The sequence below is a fragment of the Macrosteles quadrilineatus genome, unplaced genomic scaffold (genome assembly GCF_028750875.1).
Source record: "Macrosteles quadrilineatus isolate MER2022 unplaced genomic scaffold, UCM_ALF_1.0 Scaffold_3__2_contigs__length_128488019, whole genome shotgun sequence".
NCBI classification, from domain to species: domain Eukaryota; kingdom Metazoa; phylum Arthropoda; class Insecta; order Hemiptera; family Cicadellidae; genus Macrosteles; species Macrosteles quadrilineatus.
In genome coordinates, this window is record NW_026542596.1 from 91,037,013 (window position 1) to 91,059,000 (window position 21,988).

The 21,988-nt window shown below is 34.5% G+C and overlaps 1 protein-coding gene across 1 annotated transcript; it reads left to right on the forward strand.

The window, feature by feature from the left end:
• Positions 1-10,388: 10,388 nt before the first annotated feature.
• LOC128988834 (acyl-CoA Delta-9 desaturase-like) lies at positions 10,389-21,846 on the forward strand. Its single transcript, XM_054410519.1, has 6 exons — positions 10,389-10,448; positions 15,793-15,943; positions 16,491-16,621; positions 16,861-17,066; positions 18,111-18,296; positions 19,461-21,846. The coding sequence occupies exons 2-6, from the start codon at positions 15,907-15,909 to the stop codon at positions 19,762-19,764; spliced, it is 864 nt and encodes a 287-aa protein (XP_054266494.1). The 5' UTR covers positions 10,389-10,448; positions 15,793-15,906; the 3' UTR covers positions 19,765-21,846.
• Positions 21,847-21,988: the final 142 nt, after the last annotated feature.

Below are 21,988 nucleotides of genomic sequence, written 5' to 3' on the forward strand. Positions count from 1 at the left end.
TTGCGTAACAGTCCCCCAATTAGTCGGGCAACTGTTGCTAGACTCAAAATTGCCTGTGTGCGCCTGGCCTAAGAAATGTGAATGGCATGAATATACTCTCACCAAAAAAATTATGACCATCTGGGATGGAAGGATATGGCTTTGGAATGTTCTGGGTTTTTATCTTCCTTGGTGTCCGGCCAGAGAAACATTTTCCTGAAAATTTGCATTTTACTTGCCGTACCTCACATTAATATAGCCTACATTTGTTCCCTAAATGGATAATTTTTATCGATTCGCAACTGTGAGGGCCATAAGACATACAAGATAATCAATACAAACACAAAATAAAACAAAGCAGAACCAGCCCTTGAGACATGGCTCGAAACTACTGTCGGTGGACATTGCTGTCTACATAGACACACATTAGATGTGTATGAAAGTGGTTGACGTTGACATCTACTTTAATCATCAAATAAATAAAGAACATTCAATAACTTTATCAACTCTATAGATCCTAATCAATAATTGTTGTTTTTTTTTAATATAATTTGTTTCAATTCGAGTTAACTCATCCCATTTATTATCTATTATTTATTATCTATTTATTCAAAAATATTGGTTTCTATTTTCTGAGTCGGTTTAGCTCTTTTACTTGACCTATTTTTTATCATTTTGGTCTTAAATTAAAGGTATGCTAACACAGATTTGCCATCAAGCATCATCATTCATTAACATACTGTATTAATCCATCAAAAACCGTAAATTTAATTTACACCACACTACACTGTTTTAACAAATTTTCCATGCAAGGATTTAGTCCAGAAAACAGCTTATTGTCGCTAGCTTAATCAAATGGGGTTTCATTACGTACTAACTGTATTGTAATGAGTTTTTACGGGACACCAATCAGCTGATTAAATTTTTGTAATGAGTGGTTTATATGCAAAAACATAAAGAGGGGTTATGAGTAGTGAAAAATAACAATTTAGTCGGTAGGGGAGCCTACAGATTTTTTTATTGTTATGCTAGCTTAGAGTGGTATGGCGTAAAATATCGTATGTCACTTGTCCAAAATACTTTTACAGATCTCGTATGGTAATCCTGCACCCGACTAAGTCTCGCACGGGAACGACCACACTCGTCCGGTAAACACCTATTTTCAGGACTAGTAATTTAATATACTATCTAACAGTATGCGTGGATTTTCTCTGCGGTGCACTTGAGCTGAGAAAAAAGGTGTTAAAGAAACATGCTTGCCTATATAGATTTTGTTCCTATCAATTAATGATAAATCCTATCAATTTTAGCATTTATTTTTTAATAAACTATTATGCATGATGACAAATAATTAATTAAGCATATCAATTTGTTTTCAAAATAAGATAGATGGGGTTGAAAATATGCTTTAAAACTTACTCATGAGGTCTTCAAATTGAAATGGAAAATCGCTAGTTTGAATCATAGTTTTAAAAGGGGTTTTAAGTCTTGTGAGACTTTGTTGCCAAACGCCAATTAGATCAAGTTATTGTTTGGAATAGCACACACCATCAGATAACAGAACACACGTAAGTCTTAAAAACCATTTTGAAACCAGATAACATCAGAGAATAGGTGGGCCAGCTATAGTGATTAAGCTACATTGATAAAGCCATTTTGTTAAAGCTGCATGGATAGTAATATACATTTATGTAGAAACATTGGTAAAGCTGCAATAATACAGTAAAGATTTAGATAAACATTTATAAGTCAGCATTGATAAGATTAACAACATCTATAAATACAATTGTATTTATTTATGTTTGAGTTGTGTTGTATTTATTTATATTTATTTTTTTTTTGTTGCTTCGGTTTAGCAACATTTAATTATATTTCAACATTGATTCTGCTCCATTAGAGTACAGTAACAATTTAAAAGATTATATCGCTTAATTGTTTAGCGGCATTGACAAGGTGCATTGATATAGCAACATTTATATATAAACAAAATCACTGCCTAGATTGATATAGCAGTACATTGATATAGCAGTATTGATAGTAATCATTGGTATAGCAACATTGATACTCAAGACTCTGATGTGATATGATATGTGTAAACAGATTATTGATTGTAACCCAGCACCAGCCGGTGGCTTTGTGAAGCAGTTGCGGCACCAGTGTGTTGTGTGTCACTGTCAAGTGTCCGCCTGTCTCATTAACTGATAATAGTTTTGTTTTAGGTCTCCGATGAGTCATTAGTTCCGTCAACGATTGATCTGCGCTTAATTCAATGTGAGTATTTCGTTGGGAGACAATATCGATTGGCAGTAAGTATAGTGCTTGGCTGCAAAAATATTTGTCATTTTGGGTTTGAAACGTACCGGTACAATGAAAATTAGGAAGTTATGGTAAAATACAGATTATCAATAGGTCTTTTCTATTTTGACCAAAGTGCTGAATGAACTTTTTGTATACATCCCAAACGCCAAGCTATTAAATAAAAATTAGTTATACAGTGTTTGAAAAATTGTTTCCAATCTCTATTTATTATTTTATTATGCTATTGACGTTTAACTGTTAGATATGGAATATTCTTTTTTTTAAGAGGTCTTAAATATTAATAAAAAACTGATTGCCGGTACCGGTAGACAATTTTATAAACTAATTTGATAGTTAAAAAAATATTATTGCTAAAAGTTTTTTTAATTAGCCTACAAGTACAAGAAATTTGATAATCATTTTGTATGTGATTAGAAACAAATTTGTTGATGATATTGGTATAAAGTTAGTTAGTTTGTTTTTTATTGTATTTATCAATTGCATCTAGGTAGGCTAACTCTAACAATCTATCGTTTGGATTACTTTTAAATACCGTTTGTGTGTCATTAGAATAGAGCTTGCAATATTGATTTCATCTTGTCAATAACTTAGGTACGTTCTTAACAATCTTTCTTTTTTAAAAAAGTTGAGAACATGTAAACGAACTTAGTAGCCAGGGATCAATAACAGGCTAGTTACCGTACAGTACACATGAATCATTTGCCGTTCTTGGTAACCAAGCCTTCGTTTGCCAATGCTATCTTATCGGTACTTCAATATTTAAGCTTGCCAGGTAGTGTTCAAGTCTCAACAATCGCAATACACCAGATAAGACTTGCAAACTAATTGCCAATTTTGTTGTAATAATCTATTTGTATGTTTAGATTTTACTTAATCAAACTTTGATCCTTATAATTTAGTCAAGCTTTATTTTGAGACATAAATAATTTATTTGCTCACAACATTTCATTTTCTATGATAACATATACAGGTGTATGGCCAAAAATATTTTATTGAATACAAAAAACTTCATAAAATAATAATTATTTCTAAAAGGAAATTAAAATTAATTTTTTGATGAACAGCCATATATTTTTATATATTTGTGGTTTTTAAGATTTCATATTCAATATTCATTACCAATACCAATATTCAATATCTACTTGGATTCAGAAAGGGATTTTTCTAAATAAGTGAGCTAGTGAATTGGGTGATAGAAGAGTGTAATTAATCTATTTAATTACGTAAGATGATTCTTTGTGTCAAAATTGTGGGCAACTGGGAAAGTCGTAGAACAATAGAAGAGGGCTCAAATTAAAGGATTCCATCCCATGACGGCGGGGAAAATAGTGAAATTCCCTAAACTTTACCTTTGACTACAATCTATCTATACTATCTATCTATACTTCTATACTATTATATAAAAATCTAATGGTGTCTGTATGTGTGTTACTAATAGGTGCAAAAACTACTGAACCAACTGGGCTTAAATTTTACAAAAATATAGCTACCATACCAAGGACCATTATAGAATTATTCACATTTCGATACTGACCGTAGGCTTTGCCCCTTTGGCTTTAAAAGTTCTGAGGTGAACATTTTAAAAGTAAATATTGATTGGTCTCCATGGCTGCGATGAGAACACTTACAATGTTTGTTTACATTTGCTTTGACATTTAAATGTAAACAAGAAGAACTGCTAAACTGCATATTTCACAATTTCAGACAGCTGATACAAAGAAATTAAATATAATATTTTCCATGACTATGAGGTAGGTTTATTTGGTACTTTCCTGTTAAAGGGAACATTCATTATTATCGATGATTTTTTCTCGATATATCGATATTAACAAATTGAAACATATCAGCTGACAATTACGAAAAATATGGTTCAGTATCAACAAACATATTAATGAAATGAAACTGTTCTAAAATAAATAACCTAACATAACTAACCAAACTTGCTGTAACATTTAAAAATTCCGCGTTTATAACTTGCCTTTTATATTCAAACCCAAACGGAATTTTTAAACAAGGTACAGCAAGTATGGTTGGTTATGTTAGGTTAGCTTCGAGCAGTTTCATTTCTTGTTGTCAATTAATTTGTAATGGATCGGAAAACAAAAACATCGATATATCGAGAAAAAAATCATCGATAATAATGAATGTTCCCTTTAACAGGAAAGTACCGTTTATTTTAATCTAACCTTATATCATGGATTATTTATTCTAAAACTATGTCAATGATTATAGAAAAAAAAAGATTCTATAACCGTTGCTGTATCAACTCCGGCTCTGCTTTGGATTTTTAAAGCGTCTAATTTATGTATATTTAGGTAAATTAACTTATTGTGTTTTGCTAAACCAACTTACTGTTTTGGTTAAATTAAACTAAAGAATATCATAAATAACTCGTTGATTTTTGTTTTCTAAAATCTGTTGTATATGTGTAACTATATTTAATTATCAAATTGTAATACAAAATACTCTTATTTTATCTTAACATAGCTTTCAGTTCACATTCACTTTATTTGCTACATTTATTATTTGTGTTTTGCCACACCACTGATTAAAATAAACCAAGTAAAATATCATAAAACTAAGCAGTACACAGTGGTCTTTTGTTTCTAAAATCAATGAAATATCTGTTACTATGTTTACTTAATGGTAAGTGTGAAAATGTAAAGGCAATGTACATGGAACTGATTAAAAGAACTGGTTTGTATATTAAGTTGTTCGTTTATATTTTTGTAGAGTAGAAGCAGAGATGCAATGAAACATGTTCTGTATTTGCTATTACATTTTTTAGTCCTTGATGCTTTAATAATCATATAAGTTTTGTCTGCTGTCTTTAATGCTAAATTATTTGTTTGAAATTTTTTATAGTACCGTACCTACCTATAGATATAGTTTCTTTAATATTTCAAAAGATTGTATAGATAAGGCACAGCAATATTTAGTTTATAACTGCTGACTTAGTTTTGCTAATGATTTATTGTGAGTGAAGAAACTGAAGATGGAAGGATTTGTGATTTAATATAAAGAAGAGTGAAATTAAAAAAAAAAATCATTTAAATTTAATAATTAGTATTTTTGCTACTTAAAAATTGAAATTTAAAATGTCAATAATAAATTAAAAGATATGTAATTAAGGGAGATGAAGGTACATCATGTATGTCAAAGTTTTGTTCGAAGATTTGGTCAGTTTTTCTCATATCAGCCTACACAAGATTTAAAATTAATCAAAACCAAAATGGTGGTATCCACTACTTACCAGATTTATAAGTCATAACTTAAACGTTTATATTAAGGCCATAAAAGTAGAATTTTGTTTCTAAAAGCGTTGGCGGATTTGTAACTATTATATGCAACAAATGTAAAGATTAAAATGTTTCTATTTTGTGTCCTCTTCCCGCGTTGCAAAGCACGGGTACAACAGCTAGTAGTCAATAAAATAACATAAAATGTTCTCCATAAGAACAGCATCAGAAGCCATTTACTGTTGATTTTTGTTTACTTCAATACAGCTGATCATGATTTATCATTAAGTCAGTAAGCAATATTACATTTGGATTACTCATTTGCCAGTCAATTCTTCATCGCATAGGATACGCGTCCGGTAACCGGACATGGATTAGGCGTCCGGCTGTTACTGTCATAACCTAACTTAACCAACCAAACTTGCTGATAATGAAAAAATCGAATGAAGGTTAAGTTCTGTTCATAAAATAAAATTATAAATGCCAAAAATTCTAACAAAAGATCAGTTATGAAGAAATGGCATTCAAAGACAAATCTTAGACAAAAAATTTATGCTACCGATGGGATTCGACCCCGGGACCTCTATCATATCAGCCGAGCATCACGAACACAGATGGCTATACATCGTATCGTTGTGGTAATGGCGTTCCGGGCCCCCACAACCCGGTGACGTCACTGCTGGACGCGTATCCTCTGTGATTCTGCAATGTACTGTATACTATATAAAACCAGGGATAACGTTAAGTACCTATAATAATTAAGACTTTTTAGTTACATTTTAGAATTTTGAAATCAATTATTTACTGTGCAATTCGCAAACTGTGTATTTTTAAGCCAATTAGTTAAGCGGATAATAAATAGTAGAATAATAGGAGATGGCTCAGTAAGGAATTGAACTTAGTAAAAAATTCAAGATTAAATGGAAAACTTCTGCTTTGTTTTAATTTCAAAACATATGTTAAAGATTTATTCTACACTTTCTTTGTAAATTTATTAATATTTTTAATTTAAGATTTATTGTAGCGTTTTTAATCAATATTTTTTATGAAGTGGAATAATCTCAACGGCTACTCTTAGAAAATAACCTGGGAGTAAAGATGAAATAGGTTTGTACAAGCAATATACAGTAGACCCCCTCTTAACCGACCCTAATGGGACCGGACCTAGGTCGGATAACTCAAAAGGTCGGATAAAACGGGCAATCCCTAAAATCAGAACATAATGAAGTGCTATTCTTTTGGAATTATATAATTATTATTTTGAAGTCATACTTGCATTATTTATTAAATAAACTACTCTTATTTCCTTTTTCATATTGATAGAAAAGTCACAAATAAATACAAAACACGGTTAAGTCAAATAGGCCTACTTTCAGTGGAATATATTATAGTACTAGGCAAGAGTCAATAAAATTCCTATTTTAATAAATTTAGTACTGTAATGTATTAATTGATGCTTTCCAAATACATCGTAATACGGTACAGAACCTTTTGTCGACATTAAAGATACAAGCGACCATTTTGTTACAAGACAGGATGTTTTTTTATAGCCTCTCACTGGGGGCTCGAGGCAAAAAAACTATCTTGACCTTGGAGTTGTTAACCCCCCTTCCCTGCCTTCCCTACAAGTTGCGTTGTTTGTTTACTCCGGCGATAAGATAATCAGTTCTCAAAATCGTAACGTGTTTTTATGATGTTATAAATTTGCCGCACAGATAACAAATCAGATCAGATGTGCTTGAGCTACGAACAATGGTGACAAACTGACAATAGGCTATGCTATATTTTTTGTAATCAACACAAAATAACTTATTGTTAGTCATATCCTGTGGAGATAAGCGTATAGTTCAGTTCTCATCGCCCAGCGTGGGAGCGGAAATGCCGAGATTCCTAGAAAGCGGCGGTTAAACCGAGCTGCTCTCAAAGCAAGGTCGGTTAAAACAAACTGTATTATTTTAAGATCGAAGGCGGATAATCCGATTATCGGTTAATACGAGGTCGGTTAAGAGGGGGTCTACTGTATTTGTTAATTAATAAGTAAATACTATGACAGGTTTCATTGGGAGAAAAAAAAACAATATTGTTAGGAGGGGATTTTAAACAGGTAGGTACTGTCCGTTTCTCCAAAATAAAAAGGTTCCAATAATATAGCCTAGCATGTATGGTATAGGCCTATATAGTAAAGAGAGCATCTGTATATAACAGTAAAACCTAGAGATAGTTTCTATTTATTTACGTTTCTTAAACACACATATTTTTAATGACGCCATCAATCCCCCATGGGGTAAAAGATGAAGAATCGGTAATAAGGTAATAAGGTAATTTATTTGCCTTTTCATATTCGACAAAGACAATTACCAAAATTCCAATCGAATCCTTTTTTGTCATGATTAACTACAAGACCAAACACGAAAGCTACTTTAGTAAACCAGTATTCATTCACAAACAATTATATGTTTGCTGCCTCTGGCAGAGTTAAACCTCTGAAGTGATTCGAATAATTTATTGAAAATAATGTCAATAAAAGCAAACAAAGACAAAAAAAATGTTTATACCCAAAAGATATGGTGTACAGGGATATCTATTCTGACACATAGATAATTTAATTCTGAGTTTGTTTAAATATTACAATAATTTGTTTTACATTTGAGCTTTTTAGCGACTTATGTCCTTACAAGCCACTAGTTATATATAAAGTGTTGGATAAGGGCTCTAAATGCATCAAACAGTTGGCCTATTGCATAGAAATGAACAAAACTTACAGTTCAGTTAAATATACATAACACAAAAACATTTGGCAAACATTATTATTTGTTGTTTTAAATTGACAATTCTTTTGAGGTATTTACTCAGGGGAGGTGTAGAAGAGCCTACGATGACAGCTGTGGACTTCTTATTAGCTGAAGGAACGCCATTACCGTAACAATACGGTCTGTGGCCATCGGCCTTGGTGGTCTATTGGTTAGCGTGCCGGGCTGGTATGCTGAAGGTCTTGGGTTCGAATCCCGCTGGTAGCACTAACTTTTTGTCCAAGATTTTTTCATTATCAGCAAGTTTGGTTCGGTTATGACAGTTTAATTTTATTATTAAGTCATTATAAAATTTTAATTGAGCAATATCTAGTTTTATTTAATAAACAGAATTATTTTTTTATTACTAAACTTTTGTTATATTATTTTATTATCAGCAAGTTTTGTTAGTTCGGTTAGGTTATGATAGTTTAATTTTATATTTAATAAATTATAAAATTGAATTTGAGGCATTTATAATTTTATTTTATGAACAGAACTATTTTTGCGATTAGTAAACCTTCATTGCCAAAGTGCTCTCTACTACAGCGCTGTTCACGGAGGAATTTTGAACTAATGCCTCATTCGTACCTCCCCTAAGTCAGACCCTTCTTTTGAGATCTTATGCCATCTCTGATAGTTGTGGTACGGTATTAAAGTCGTAAAAAATACATTCCAGTTTTTGTAGTATCACATTAAAATTAGTTTTTAGCCTGGAGCAAATACATTTATTTATGTATTTTGTATCCAAATATTTACTTACAAACAATGTTTTCAAATCTGTTTGAAATTCTTCTATAAAGAATAAGAATCCTTTATTGTCATTAGACACAGTTGTGCAATAGACATTGTCAAAGCTATAAACTAAAAAATGTAGGTAGCAGAGTCTTGAACATAATCACAGTGGAATGATATGTTAGCACACATCCAATGATTAATGAGTTGAGTAGTTTTAGGATCGGGTAAGTCTCTAGTAAAGTCTGCAGTTTTGGAACGTAGTGTCTATAAGTTAAACTGTTTGTACTGTATAGGTTATTCAACATTTTCTGCCAGCCACATGTTTTACTGTTGTTGACTCACTGGATATTATTGAATCAGTTAGTGGGTGAGTCACTTACTGAGTCATTTTCATTTGTTATCTTGCTAATGGCATTGTATTGAATAATGGTTTATAGGCTACCATGTAATTTGTTACAGTCGCACAAAAAATATAATTAGTATAAAACGTGTTTGAATTTATTAAAGTTTATTTTGAGGTCCTCTCTAATATCGCATTGTCTATTCCCTTCCACTGACATATTGACACATTCATCTTTGAAAGTTCAAGGTTGAAGCAAATTACAGACCTGACAATAATTTACACACCAAACAGTGTCCTGCCTTTTAAAATGCACATGACATGTATGTACTTATGGTTGGTTGATAGTCGATTATGTTATATTTTGTTGTATTTTATAAGCACATTTTGCAGAGAAAAAAATGTAAAGGATTGAAAGAAACTTAATTAAAAATGTTTATCACTTTTTAAATACCGTACTTAAAAGAGTTCTTCTTGTTCAGACATTTTGGTTCTAAACCCTTGTTCAAACGTTTGAAGAAAAAAGTGTGTGGACTACCACAAACTATCACAACATAAATACATTGCAAAATTACACGTTACGTTTAACAAAATAAGTAAAACGAGCTGTTATACTGAACAATAAAGGGGTTCACAACATGTTTGTACTGAGCTGTGCTAAACAAAATGTCAATACAACATTCATGTATACTCATTGTATATCTTTAAATGAAAAACAATTGAATTGAACAGGTTGTGAATATGATTCTTTACGTGGCTACAGACAAAGACGAGTGAGTCTGTGAGTGTGGGATCCGAACAATTCAAACACTAACCAAACGGTTCCGAACAAGAGAGATTCTACTGGAGTGAAATGTTTTAAAATCTTTATCTATGGTACAATGTAAGCTGTTTGATATCAATTTTTTAGAACTAATCTGTGCCTGAAGTATAGTAATTTTGTAATAAACTTGATATGTTTTACCTTGTGTTGTACAGATGGAGTCACGGACTGAGACACTGGTGACTCACCGAGTAATCACAGACAATGATACTAGCGCAGAGGTAAGAGAAAGTTAAATTTATATTGTCTTTGTATTTTCAGGCAGATTTAGGACTTAGGCGGTTGACACACGGGAAGACTGAAACCGAACTAAAGTTGAACCAACTGTTTTGTGACGCGATTACGATTGCAGTTGCGTTGGTTAAATCCGCACACGGGCGTGACTGAAATAATTGTAGTTGAGTTGAGACAGTGAATGAGTCCTAATTTTGTTATAATGATACTGTGTACTGTGTATGGTGTTTGAAATGAGTAGTAGTGGTGAAGAAGCCCTGGTGTTTTATAAACAATCAAGAAAGCGTAGAGGATGTAGAAGGTATTGGGTACATCATTATGTTAAAACAAATATTCAATGTAGGCTCTTTGTAGCTGCTGCTGCATTACAAGAAACAGTCGCAAAATTTCAGTCTATGTACAGGATGTCAAAAAGTACTTATGAGGAGTTATTGCAGTTGGGATGCCCGATCCTTTAAAGCGCAATACAAATAAGCGAAAAGTTGTTCAAACCAGGCAAAATCACCTTTCAACCGGCAGGTCTGGATTTTTATGACTGATCGCCGACTGGTCCTCAACTAGTCGCATCGCAGTCGCACCGTGTGTACTGTCCCACCTATCTACATCGGTCGGAACGCCGATTTCAGTTGAAAAACAGTCTTCCCGTGTGTCGACGGCCTTAAGGAGGGAACTTGTTCCCTCTTTTACTTAAGCTTGTGAATGACAGTGATACTAGTTGACAGAGTCTGACAAACTGGACATTGCTGCTTTGAGGTGCGGCCACTGGCTCCTGTCATATCACTGCAATCACCACTGGCTAGCCTATATGACCACAGTTACCTAACTGTATACCACAAACACAAATAGATAAGATACATCTTTCTTGATAGTTATTCTAAGGTCTGAAATATATGACCACTTTGTATGTTGCTTGTGTGGAAAATGTTTGTATGATTGATGGATAATTGACAAACTAAAGAATTGCACTTCTCCTTGAGATTATTAGTTTTTACTGCACATTTCTTCAACTAGGTGTTTCTTATTCCCTAGTTGTCAAGGCTATTCTAAAAGTTATTCTTCTTTCCTTCTGAAGAAGTTTTCTTGAAGGAGTGGATATCAAATTAATTCTGTCATGACATTGTTATCTACTATCGACTACCTAAAACGCTCCTCCTCTGTCCATGTATTCGCAATGCAAGTGCTTTCACCTCAATAAACTAAATTTATAATCCAAACCCATATTTGGGAGAGAACACTTAACTCCTATATAGTAAAACACACAACCTTACCTGGCCCAAGACTAAAGTATATAGTCCTGGGATTTTGACAAGACCATCTTGGGGTCCAGCTCCTCCAGTGGGATACTGCTGTCCTCCCCAAACACCCAAACAATGCCATCTTACCAACTGCCCCCCAGATCAAGTATACCTTCTACTCAAAGGAACAGCCTTTTTGACAGTCAGATGAACAAGTTATTATTTAACACGTTCAGTCAACTTGAACATGTTCTGAAACACTACATGTTTACATTATGAATATCTCTATTAAAACATCAATACATTTTCTGACATCGACAGCCTGGTAGCTTATCTATAGTGCTCTTGACTGATCCTGAGTAAGTAAGATGCGTTTTATGGTTATTGGTCCCAATCGTGTGGGATCATCGTGTGGGCTTTCAAATGGTGGCTAAAGAACCAGTCGATCTTAGTCAGTAACAAAGCTATCATTTCATTCGTTTACTCATCTTTGCTTTTGAGAACCCACCATGATAGTCATAGTCATAGTCATAGTCATATAATCTTTATTCAGCAGTACAACATGTTGCACCAGAATGGCGTTATACAATTAAATTATATTGTTAGAACTAACCATAACTTATATAAAAAGGCTAAACAAAAATACAAATCTTATAACTTACAATTTACAACACATTCAACCAAAAAAATTCTTCTAGGGAATAAATGGGCTTGGATAACATAAAAGTTTTTAGCTGTTTTTTAAATTTATTTTTGTCTGTTATTTGTAAAATATTATCTGGTAGATGGTTATAAAATTTAATCCCAGCATATGACGGTTTATTTTCAAAGAATTTTAAGTTGTGATTTGAAAAACTGATTTTGTGTCTGTGCCTTGTCCCATAGCTGTGGCATGAACCCAAGGTCTCAAATTTTGGTAAATTATTCTTTACAAACAAGATCAAATCAAAGATATATTGGGCAAAAACAGTAAGAATACCAAGTTTTGAAAATTGTTCTTTAACTGAGGTTCTCCAATCTTGAATGTTTAACATGATACGAAGTGCTTCTTTTTGATATAATAATATTTGTTCCAAATTTTCATGAGAGGTTGCACCATACAAAATTATGCCAAAGGAGATGTGGGAGTGAATAAAAGCAAAGTAAATTATTTTTAATGTTTCCAAAGGACATAATTTAGACATTTTTCTCAGAGCAAAAATCCCTGATGAAATTTTACAGCCAAGATGTTCAATATGAAGGTTCCAATTCAAATTTTTGTCAAGTACAAGTCCTAGGAATTTAAAATTTTGCAGTTCTTCTAGACATTTTCCTTCCATCAAAATTCTGTGTTGAGCTGGTTTATTACTTTGATATGTTGAGAAAGATATGCACTTTGTCTTATTTATATTTACTAAAAGGTTTAAATTGTTTAAGAAAGTATTTACGTGTGGAAATTGGTTATTTGCTATTGACTCTACTTTTTGATGGGTATTACCAGATACAAGTAAGCTAATGTCATCAGCATATAAACAGACTTTTGCATCATCTAATACATCTGGTAAACCCTTTGTATAACATATGAACAACAGTGGTCCCAGGATTGATCCTTGTGGCACTCCATATTTTAAAATTTCCAATGATGAAGTAAAATTTACCTTATTGTTGTTTGTGACATTAGTTATTTCTACATATTGCTGTCTGTTATTTAAGTATGATTTAAACCAATCTAAAGCTCTTCCCTTGATACCCAAACAAAACAGGATATTTACCAGCTTGGAGTGTGACACACTATCAAAAGCCTTGCTGAGGTCCATGAAGACCCCAGTAACATTATTTCTCTTATCAACCGAATCTATTACTGATTCAATGAACTGAACACTAGCACTAATCACAGACTTGCCGGATTGAAATCCATGTTGTTCTTTATCTATCAAGTTGTTGGTTTCCAGAAATTCTGTTAGTTTTATACACATAGCTTTTTCATATATCTTAGAAAAGGATGGTAGTAAAGATATAGGTCTATAGTTTGAAGGTATAGCGGGGTCTCCCTTTTTAAAGACTGGTTTAATCTTAGAAATCTTTAATTTGTCAGGAAAAATACCTGTAATAAAAGAAGAGTTTACAAGATGACATAACGGATATTTTAGATAGTCAATTGCTGTTTTAATAATAGGCATGGGGATCTCATCATAACCACAAGAAAATTTATTTTTAAAAGACAAAACTATTGATTTGATTTCTTCTAATGATAGTGGTTGAGGAAGAAAACTTTTATTTGAGTGGCTCAAAAGGGGTGTTTGGATACTTTTAGCTTTGTTGGGTATGTTTGGGATAACTTCTGTTTCAACCATGTTGGCATAGTACTGGTTTAGGAGTGCACTTACCAACCTGGGATCACTGACGTCTCTGTTTCTATGCTTTAAAGTAATGTTTTGTTGGCGGATTGAACTGCTGCCTACCTCTTTATTTATAACATTCCATGTTGTCTTGCATACATTGTCTGCATTTCGTATCTTATTACTGAAAAAGTTAGTTTTAGCTCCAAGAATTTGGGATTTTAATTCAGTTTTTTTGTTTTTCAAGGCCAATTTAACATTTTTGTCCCTGGTAAGCCGATTTAAATTACTTAGTCTGTCGATTTCCTGTTTACTCTGTACAATGTGTTGGTTCATCCAGCCTGTTTTTTTGGAAGTCTGTCTGCATTTTACCATAGGAAAACACAAGTTAAAATAATACATGAAAACATTGATGAACACATCATACTTATCATTTACAGGAGCGTTATAGACATCATGCCAATTTTCATGAGAAATTAAATGCATAAACTGTGCGTTTTTGTCTTCTGTGAATTTTCTACGAGTGGTGGTGATGGATTTGTTTTTTGATTTGTTTGAGTTGCCAAAATGTATTTCAAAAAGCTGACCATCATGGTCAGATATCTCAGTAATTAGTCCTGTGACGACAATTTCATTTTTATTAATATTTGTTATAATCTGATCAATTGAACTTTCTTTAGTGTCACACACTCTCGTAGGGAAATTCACAGAACAGTACATTGAATGTGATTCAACAATATTTTTTAGTCTATTACTCGTACTATTGCTTTCTAAAACATCGATATTTATATCCCCAGCAACAACAACATGGGCATACATTTTGTTCAGAATTTCAAGTAAAGTATTTAACTTGTCCAGGAAAGTATTTGTGAAACATTGTCGCGGAGTCCTATAGACACCGGCAAGAACTAAAGTTAGTTTTTGTGTTTTAATTTCAACAAGCGCACATTCAAATTCTTTATCCATTATTAAGTTATTAACAGCAGGTATACGTATTTCTTTAATTTGTAATTCAGGTTTGGCTAAAATTAAAACTCCACCGCCTGAGGTTGAATGGCGAGAATAGAAAGAGCAAACATGAAAATTTTTTATATTTAATCTATCAATTTCAAAATCTTTCATTTTGTGCTCTGTAAGAACTAATACATCAGTTTTTATCTGCTCTAATAGAATTTCTAAAACATCAATCCGTGATTCTAGATGTTGGACGTTTTGGTGAAAAATACTGAGATAGGAGGTTTTACAAAAAGGTGTTTTTATGTTGGGATTTTGAATCATTGTTGAATCACATTTTAAATTATTTTTTATCCTAAAAAACTAGGTTGATCATCACCGGTCACACTGACACTCACATTCACATTTTGCCCATAGCACTTGAAACTTGACTAACACCGTTGTTGATGATTGGTTGCCGCTGTCGGGATGTCATCGTAGGAGGCAGGGAGTTGTCAGCGAGATAAGGTGTAGAGCTCTGAAGAGACGTGGATGCCAGTGTGGGCAGTGATGATGGCAGTTTTGCGGTTGGTGAGGTAGGGTCAGTCACAGAGGGTGGTGCAGCTTGACAAGTGTAGCGAGGCTCAGCTGATGGTGTATCTGCCTGGATGACACAGGGTGTGCTGGTCGTCAGCTCAGGGATATCAGGTTTACTGGGTGTTGAGCTCAGGCCAGCTAGATGGAGCTCCTCCGCTATGCTGGTCCTCAAGATGTTAACAAACTCCTCGTTCAATGATGTGTCAGCATTGAATAAATGAAAATAAAAATAAATTTTCCCTTGACAGGTAGGTGGAGACGCCCAGTGTGGACGCAAGCCGGAGTACATTCCTCGTATCCGCTGGCCAGACCTCGCTGCTCAGCTGTTTGTACATGGCGGAGCTCTCTACGGCCTCTACCTCATGATCACCAGGGCCCAGTGGTACACTGTCCCTTGGGGTAGGTACTCTTATGCGTAGTGCTTTGCAAAGCCTTGTATTTTCCAGTTACTTTACAAAAAAATACAGACATTTCCTCATGGAATAGTTTAAATGTACCTCAGGTTACCTGCTATGTAAATCAATACATGTTTGTTTGTGCACTACTATAGTTTCAGGCTTCTCAAGTCCATATTCAATTATCACAAGAATATCAGGATAGGCTAGTTTAAAAAAAACACACATACAGACATTCAATGTCATGCCTTGTACATTCATGCTACATTTGTATACAGATTCATGTAAAGTATAAACATGAAATTATTAAAAACTGGTCATTATTCATATAGGCAGTGTTTATTTGAGTACAAAGTAGGTGTTACCTTTTTCACTCAGCTCATAAGTTGTAACTGTTGTTATGGACATCAATCACATAATGTTCAGTGCAATTGACTGAACAAATGAGCCAATTCCTTTTCAATTGCACCAAATTATATTTTTTTCCTAGAACGTTTGTTTTTGCACACAGTATATAACGTTTGATGTAAGAACTGATTTGTTTTCCGCAGCATTCGCAATGGTCTACACGTCAGGGTTTGGTATCACAGCTGGGGCGCACAGGCTGTGGTCTCACAGAGCCTACAAGGCTAAGTGGCCTCTGCGGCTTCTACTCTGCTTCTTGTTCACCATTGCTGGCCAGGTAAACCGCTACGTGATTATATTTAGTAACTTATAGTGGTAAACTTTGTATCAATATTGTAGTTCTTAGTAATCGTAGAAAATTACTGTACTGAATGATTCTTTAAGTCTCTGAATGGTATTTTTAAGGAGTAGTGTTTGCCCCCGTTTCTGACTCAGTTGTCATAGACAACGTTTGTCAAAAACGAAAGTTTGTATTTGTACTTTGTAGTGTACTATTGATTGATTATTTGATAACAGAGGCACGTGTACGCATGGGCCCTAGACCACAGAGTGCATCACAAGTTCAGTGAGACAGACTCAGACCCACACGACGCCAGGAGAGGGTTCTGGTTCTCTCATGTAGGCTGGCTTGTACTCACACCTCACCCTGATGTGGAGGTGAGGCGCAAGGCTGTGGACATGAGTGACCTGGACAACGACCCCATCGTACTGTGGCAGAAGAGGTAGGCCTACTTACCACTAGGCTTGCTATCAAATATAAATAAATATTTTATAGTGTTTAATACAAAATGCTGCTGCACCTTTTTCACGTGGCGATCAAATTGTTTTTTCATTATGACAAAATGTTTCAAAAACGGGTTAAATGTAATGTCCCAAACCTCAAATTTGGTAAATCTGTCCATAAGAAAAAGTTTACAAACTAAATATGTACAAATTTACAATTAATAAATATCCAAAGTGATAAAAGTCACACCCGCGATATTGGTTGTTGGTAAACAGTCAATAAAGTTCACAAAAACCATCTAAAAATAGTATCTCAAGTTTCTAAAAGTAATGTCACATTTCAGTCAAGGCACAATATATAATATCAAAATAAACTTTTACAAATTTACAACTTATAATCACGGAGTAAACTGATAAAGTAAAATCACACTAAAACTCGACTTGTTGGTTGTTGGCCAGCAGAGATTGAGGTTAGTTAGTCAGACATATTCACAAAAAATAACAGCTGATAACTTAAGCACCAGTGGTGCAATCTAAAATAAATAAATATTACAATGCACAGAATTTCATGGGATCCTATCTTGGTAGTGTCGAATATAAAAAGGGTTTGTGTTAGGAGGAAAAACTTGTGGGGGGGGGAGTCAGGCCTTGACAGTGGAATCTATGAGTTCTTTTGCTTTGCTGATCCTCGATGAAAATCTGCTTCAGTAGTCCAGGGCTTCATGGTTTCTTATTTTAAAACCCCCAAATTGTAACAACACTCAAACTGATGTTATAACCTGTTTAGAAACTAATAATGGTGCAAATATTGCAAAAATACAATTATTGATGTTGATTGCATGGTGATAATAATGGCAGTATACTGGAGCAGATATAAGTCTGGGTTGTAATGTTGGTCTCATAAAATCAGAGCTAGCATATGTAAAAAAAGTGTGTGTATGATTATTTCCTTAAGTAAAGAATACTCAAATGAATGAGAAAACAAATGTAATTTTTTATATATTTATTTCTAAGAGATACTGTATTATTCTGTGTTTTTTTAGGCTCTACATTCCTCTCTTCGCTATTTTCTGCATCGGGCTCCCAGTGCTGATCCCATGTTATTACTGGAATGAAGATTTGTGGATTTCATTCTTCATAAACTTCAACTTCCGTTTCTCGCTAACCCTCAACATGGCCTTCGCTGTAAACAGTTTCGCTCACATGTGGGGTTCTCGACCTTACGACAAGTAAGTTGAGAAAACTTCTTTGAAATTCTGCAGTTTGAATTAGTAGCCAACATTAACATAAGTTATATTATTTATTTAGTCCTGACCTGTTGGGTATATTCCTGAGGTTCTTGGTGAGATGTTTATTCCTTATTGAATTTTGTGTCTTGGTAATGGCGTTGCTTGTGGTATTCTGAGTATTTGTAATAAAGATCACTAGTACCTCTTCATACCAAAATAAAGAGTGAAGGTAGTTTGGAATAAATACGGGAGTGGGCTCCCCCATTTTGAAGCTCATCAATGATCTTAGCCAGCTCGGGATCTTTTAGTTGATGTGGGATGAACTCAGAAAAGGCAAGGGGAAACTCCAGGAGCACGGCACACCCAGTGTGCACCTCCTGATCAGAAGGTTGGTCGTCAGGTGAGTGATACATCCTGGATAAAGTGTCAGCAATCACATTCTGCGTGCCTCGAACATGTTGCACTTGGAATTTGAGTGAAGATATTTGGACCACCCAACGACCTATTTTCCCAAGCTGGCGAGGATGTGCAAGGAGCCACGAGAGCGCTTGGTTGTCGGTTTCCAGCAAAAACTCTTCTCTCTGTGTTCCAAAAAACGTCTGAACTTATTCACTCCAAACACGATAGCCATACACTCATACGCAGAAGAGCTTTTCTTTTTGCATGGGTTCAAAGTGCGTGAGGCATACACAATTGGCTGCCTAACACCATCTACCTCTTGAGACAACACAGCCGCAATAGCGACGGAGGAAGCATCGGTCTGCAAAACGAACTTTCGACTGAAATCTGGCATCGCCAAAACCGGAGGTTGCATGATAGCTTCTAAGACATCTGTTGTGCTTCACCCCAAACAAACTTGGCGCCATTCTTCCGAAGCTCATTGAGCGGAGCCGCCAACTCAGCCACCTTGGGGATGAAGCGCCGGTAGAAACCCACCATGCCGATGAAACGGGCAATGCCTTTGACATCTCTGGGAGGGGGAAATCCCTGATTGCCTGGGTTCTAGCTGGATCGATACAGACACCTCGTGAAGATACTAGATGACCTAGGAAAGAAATCTCATTTCCTCAGTACATCAACATAGTAAGCTTTTGTTTTGTGGCTAATCACAATGAACAAATAAATGTTGTCAATCTTTACACTCAGTCATTGTTTCTGTTGCAGGAGCATCAGTCCCGTAGAGAACGTACTGGTGTCTCTGGGAGCTTTGGGCGAAGGTTGGCACAACTACCATCACGTGTTCCCCTGGGACTACAAGACCTCAGAGCTGGGCAAGTACTGCTTCAACTGGACGACAGCGTTCATAGATGCGTTCGCGCGGTTGGGCTGGGCCTACGACTGCAAGACTGTGAGTGAGTCGATGGTGAGGCGCCGGGCGGCCCGTAGCGGAGACGGCAGTCGTCTGTGGGGCTACGGCGACACTGAGATGGATGAAGCTGACCGCAGGGAACTGGACGCCTCCAGGTAGAGTGGCGACCGCAGTAACTCAGATGTTTCTTGTATAACAACTGTTCGACTCTATTGTCTGTCATTGACACTTCACCTTGCCATGGATTAAGATTATAATCACACATTGTATCCAATAGAGCGATAAGTTCAGTCTACCAGTTACAGAAGTCATTGCTAAGTGACTAATTATACTCGAGGGTGCGTCTGAGAAGTCACAGATTTTAGCGATTTTATTTTAAAAGGCTAAATCACAGATTTTACAAGGGCTGAATGTGATTTTTCATTCATGGAAATTGGAAGCTACAATTGAAACATGGGATTGTTTTAAAATTATCTTATTTATTTTGATAGAAACTGTCCTACATGTATACTCTCTCAAGATTTACTGAATGGTCAAATCATGAGTTTAACATTTGATGTTTTTTTTCTCGTTATAGCAGATAAACAATGACAACAGATAGTTCTGAATTGAAATACTGAAATACGCCCCTGAAAAGTCATTATCTTGTAATTAAGGGAACTGGTAGACACCCGGCTTATGATTTCCTTAGGTTTAATTTATGAAAATGTAGAGAAGTAAATAACCTCACTTTAATTCAGGGAAGAAAGCATTCCTCTTTTATTTATTTCTATAATAAAATACCAGTTAAATATTTACCTCAGTTTTTTTTAACACATTCTATAGGCTAGGTTTCTCCAGTGTGAGGGACAATTGTTAGGCATTAGCATAAGGCATTCTGTTCCAATTTGTTGTGTTTATAACAATATTATCTCGTGCAACTGATTAATATTTATGTTTATAACTATTGTCTACCAATTAAAGAAAAATTTAATTTATGACGCATTTAAATAAAATAACAAATTAATTAAAATACCTTATGTTAACAAACCAATAAGTACTAATACACCAAATAAATATATTGAATCAATTTTAAATTAATCTGATGAATTTTTCAAGCATTTAAACTAATGTTAAATCCCTCTATAACTTGTTATAACCTTGTTTGTTTTATAGTTATTGTTAACTTTATGTGATTGATGTTACTTAATCAGTAATTTTACTACTATTTAATCATTGTTTACGTTTATCCACATTTTATCCAACAGCCGTACTATACAGGATAACGCTGTGCATTTAAACATAGCCTATAATATTACCATTAAATGCCTATATGTGCTTGATGAATTGTTGAAAAGTACTGTTAAAGCTTTCAATATGGAATTGATGCTAATACAGTTTTTCATTTAAATTTAAATGCTGGCCTTACCTATGAAAAACCGATGTTTGTAAATATTTTAACAAGTATACACACTGTTTGATAAACTTTAGAGTTTTATAAGAATTGTTTTGAGACTATATTTTGTAAGTGTTGAGCTACCTGGTAGTCTGTTATGTTAGTCTAGTCCCTTCCCGGAGAAGGTCCCGTCTCTAAAGTAACTGCCAACTCTTGACTTGTGTAACACTTTATATAGCTTTGTTCTGTTGTCGTCGTCTATATATTTCATGTACAAATTTATTTATTACATTTCATCTGTCTCATTGCAGGGAAACTGGAGCCTTAAAACTTTCAAATTTTCAGTGCCTTAAACCGTGAAAAACTATCTAATGACTGAAAATGTTTGTCAGTTAAGTTTTATTAACTTCATCACTGTGTAGCCTATTTTGAATCAGTACACTACTGTAGACAGTTTTTTTCAATAGTATATTTCGTACCTAGGGCCAAAAATGAGGTTTTGCCAGCTCGAGATCATCGGGAGCTGCAAATCCCTTTTAAGTAAATAGGCGAACAGCTGATTTTCAGCCCTAGTGCCGCCAAAACCTGCTCGGTCACCAAATGACAATAACGTGGAATGGACAGCAATACGTAGCTTTCAGCCTCCAATTAACATTTGTACAACGGCTAAAAACATCATAGTGTGGTGAAGATATTGTTTACGTTTCCTTGAGGTTGTGTTTTTTACCATCTTGCATCAGAATTGTTGTAGCCTGAAGGTTATTGAGCGGCTGGGTAACTAAGTGGTTATAGTGCTTGTTTAACAATCAATGAGAAGGTTGTCTGTTTTATTCTGAAAACATCAAGTTAGATTTTTGATGGTTCCAAACTGGGCCTAGCTAACCTTAAACATCGGGCTTTTAATAAATGTTTTGGATGAAGGAACAGCTGATCTTAGTCAGTTTACACTCATCTCATTCATAATTTTACACTCTTCTTGCATTCATTTGAACTTAAAATCAGGGTGTC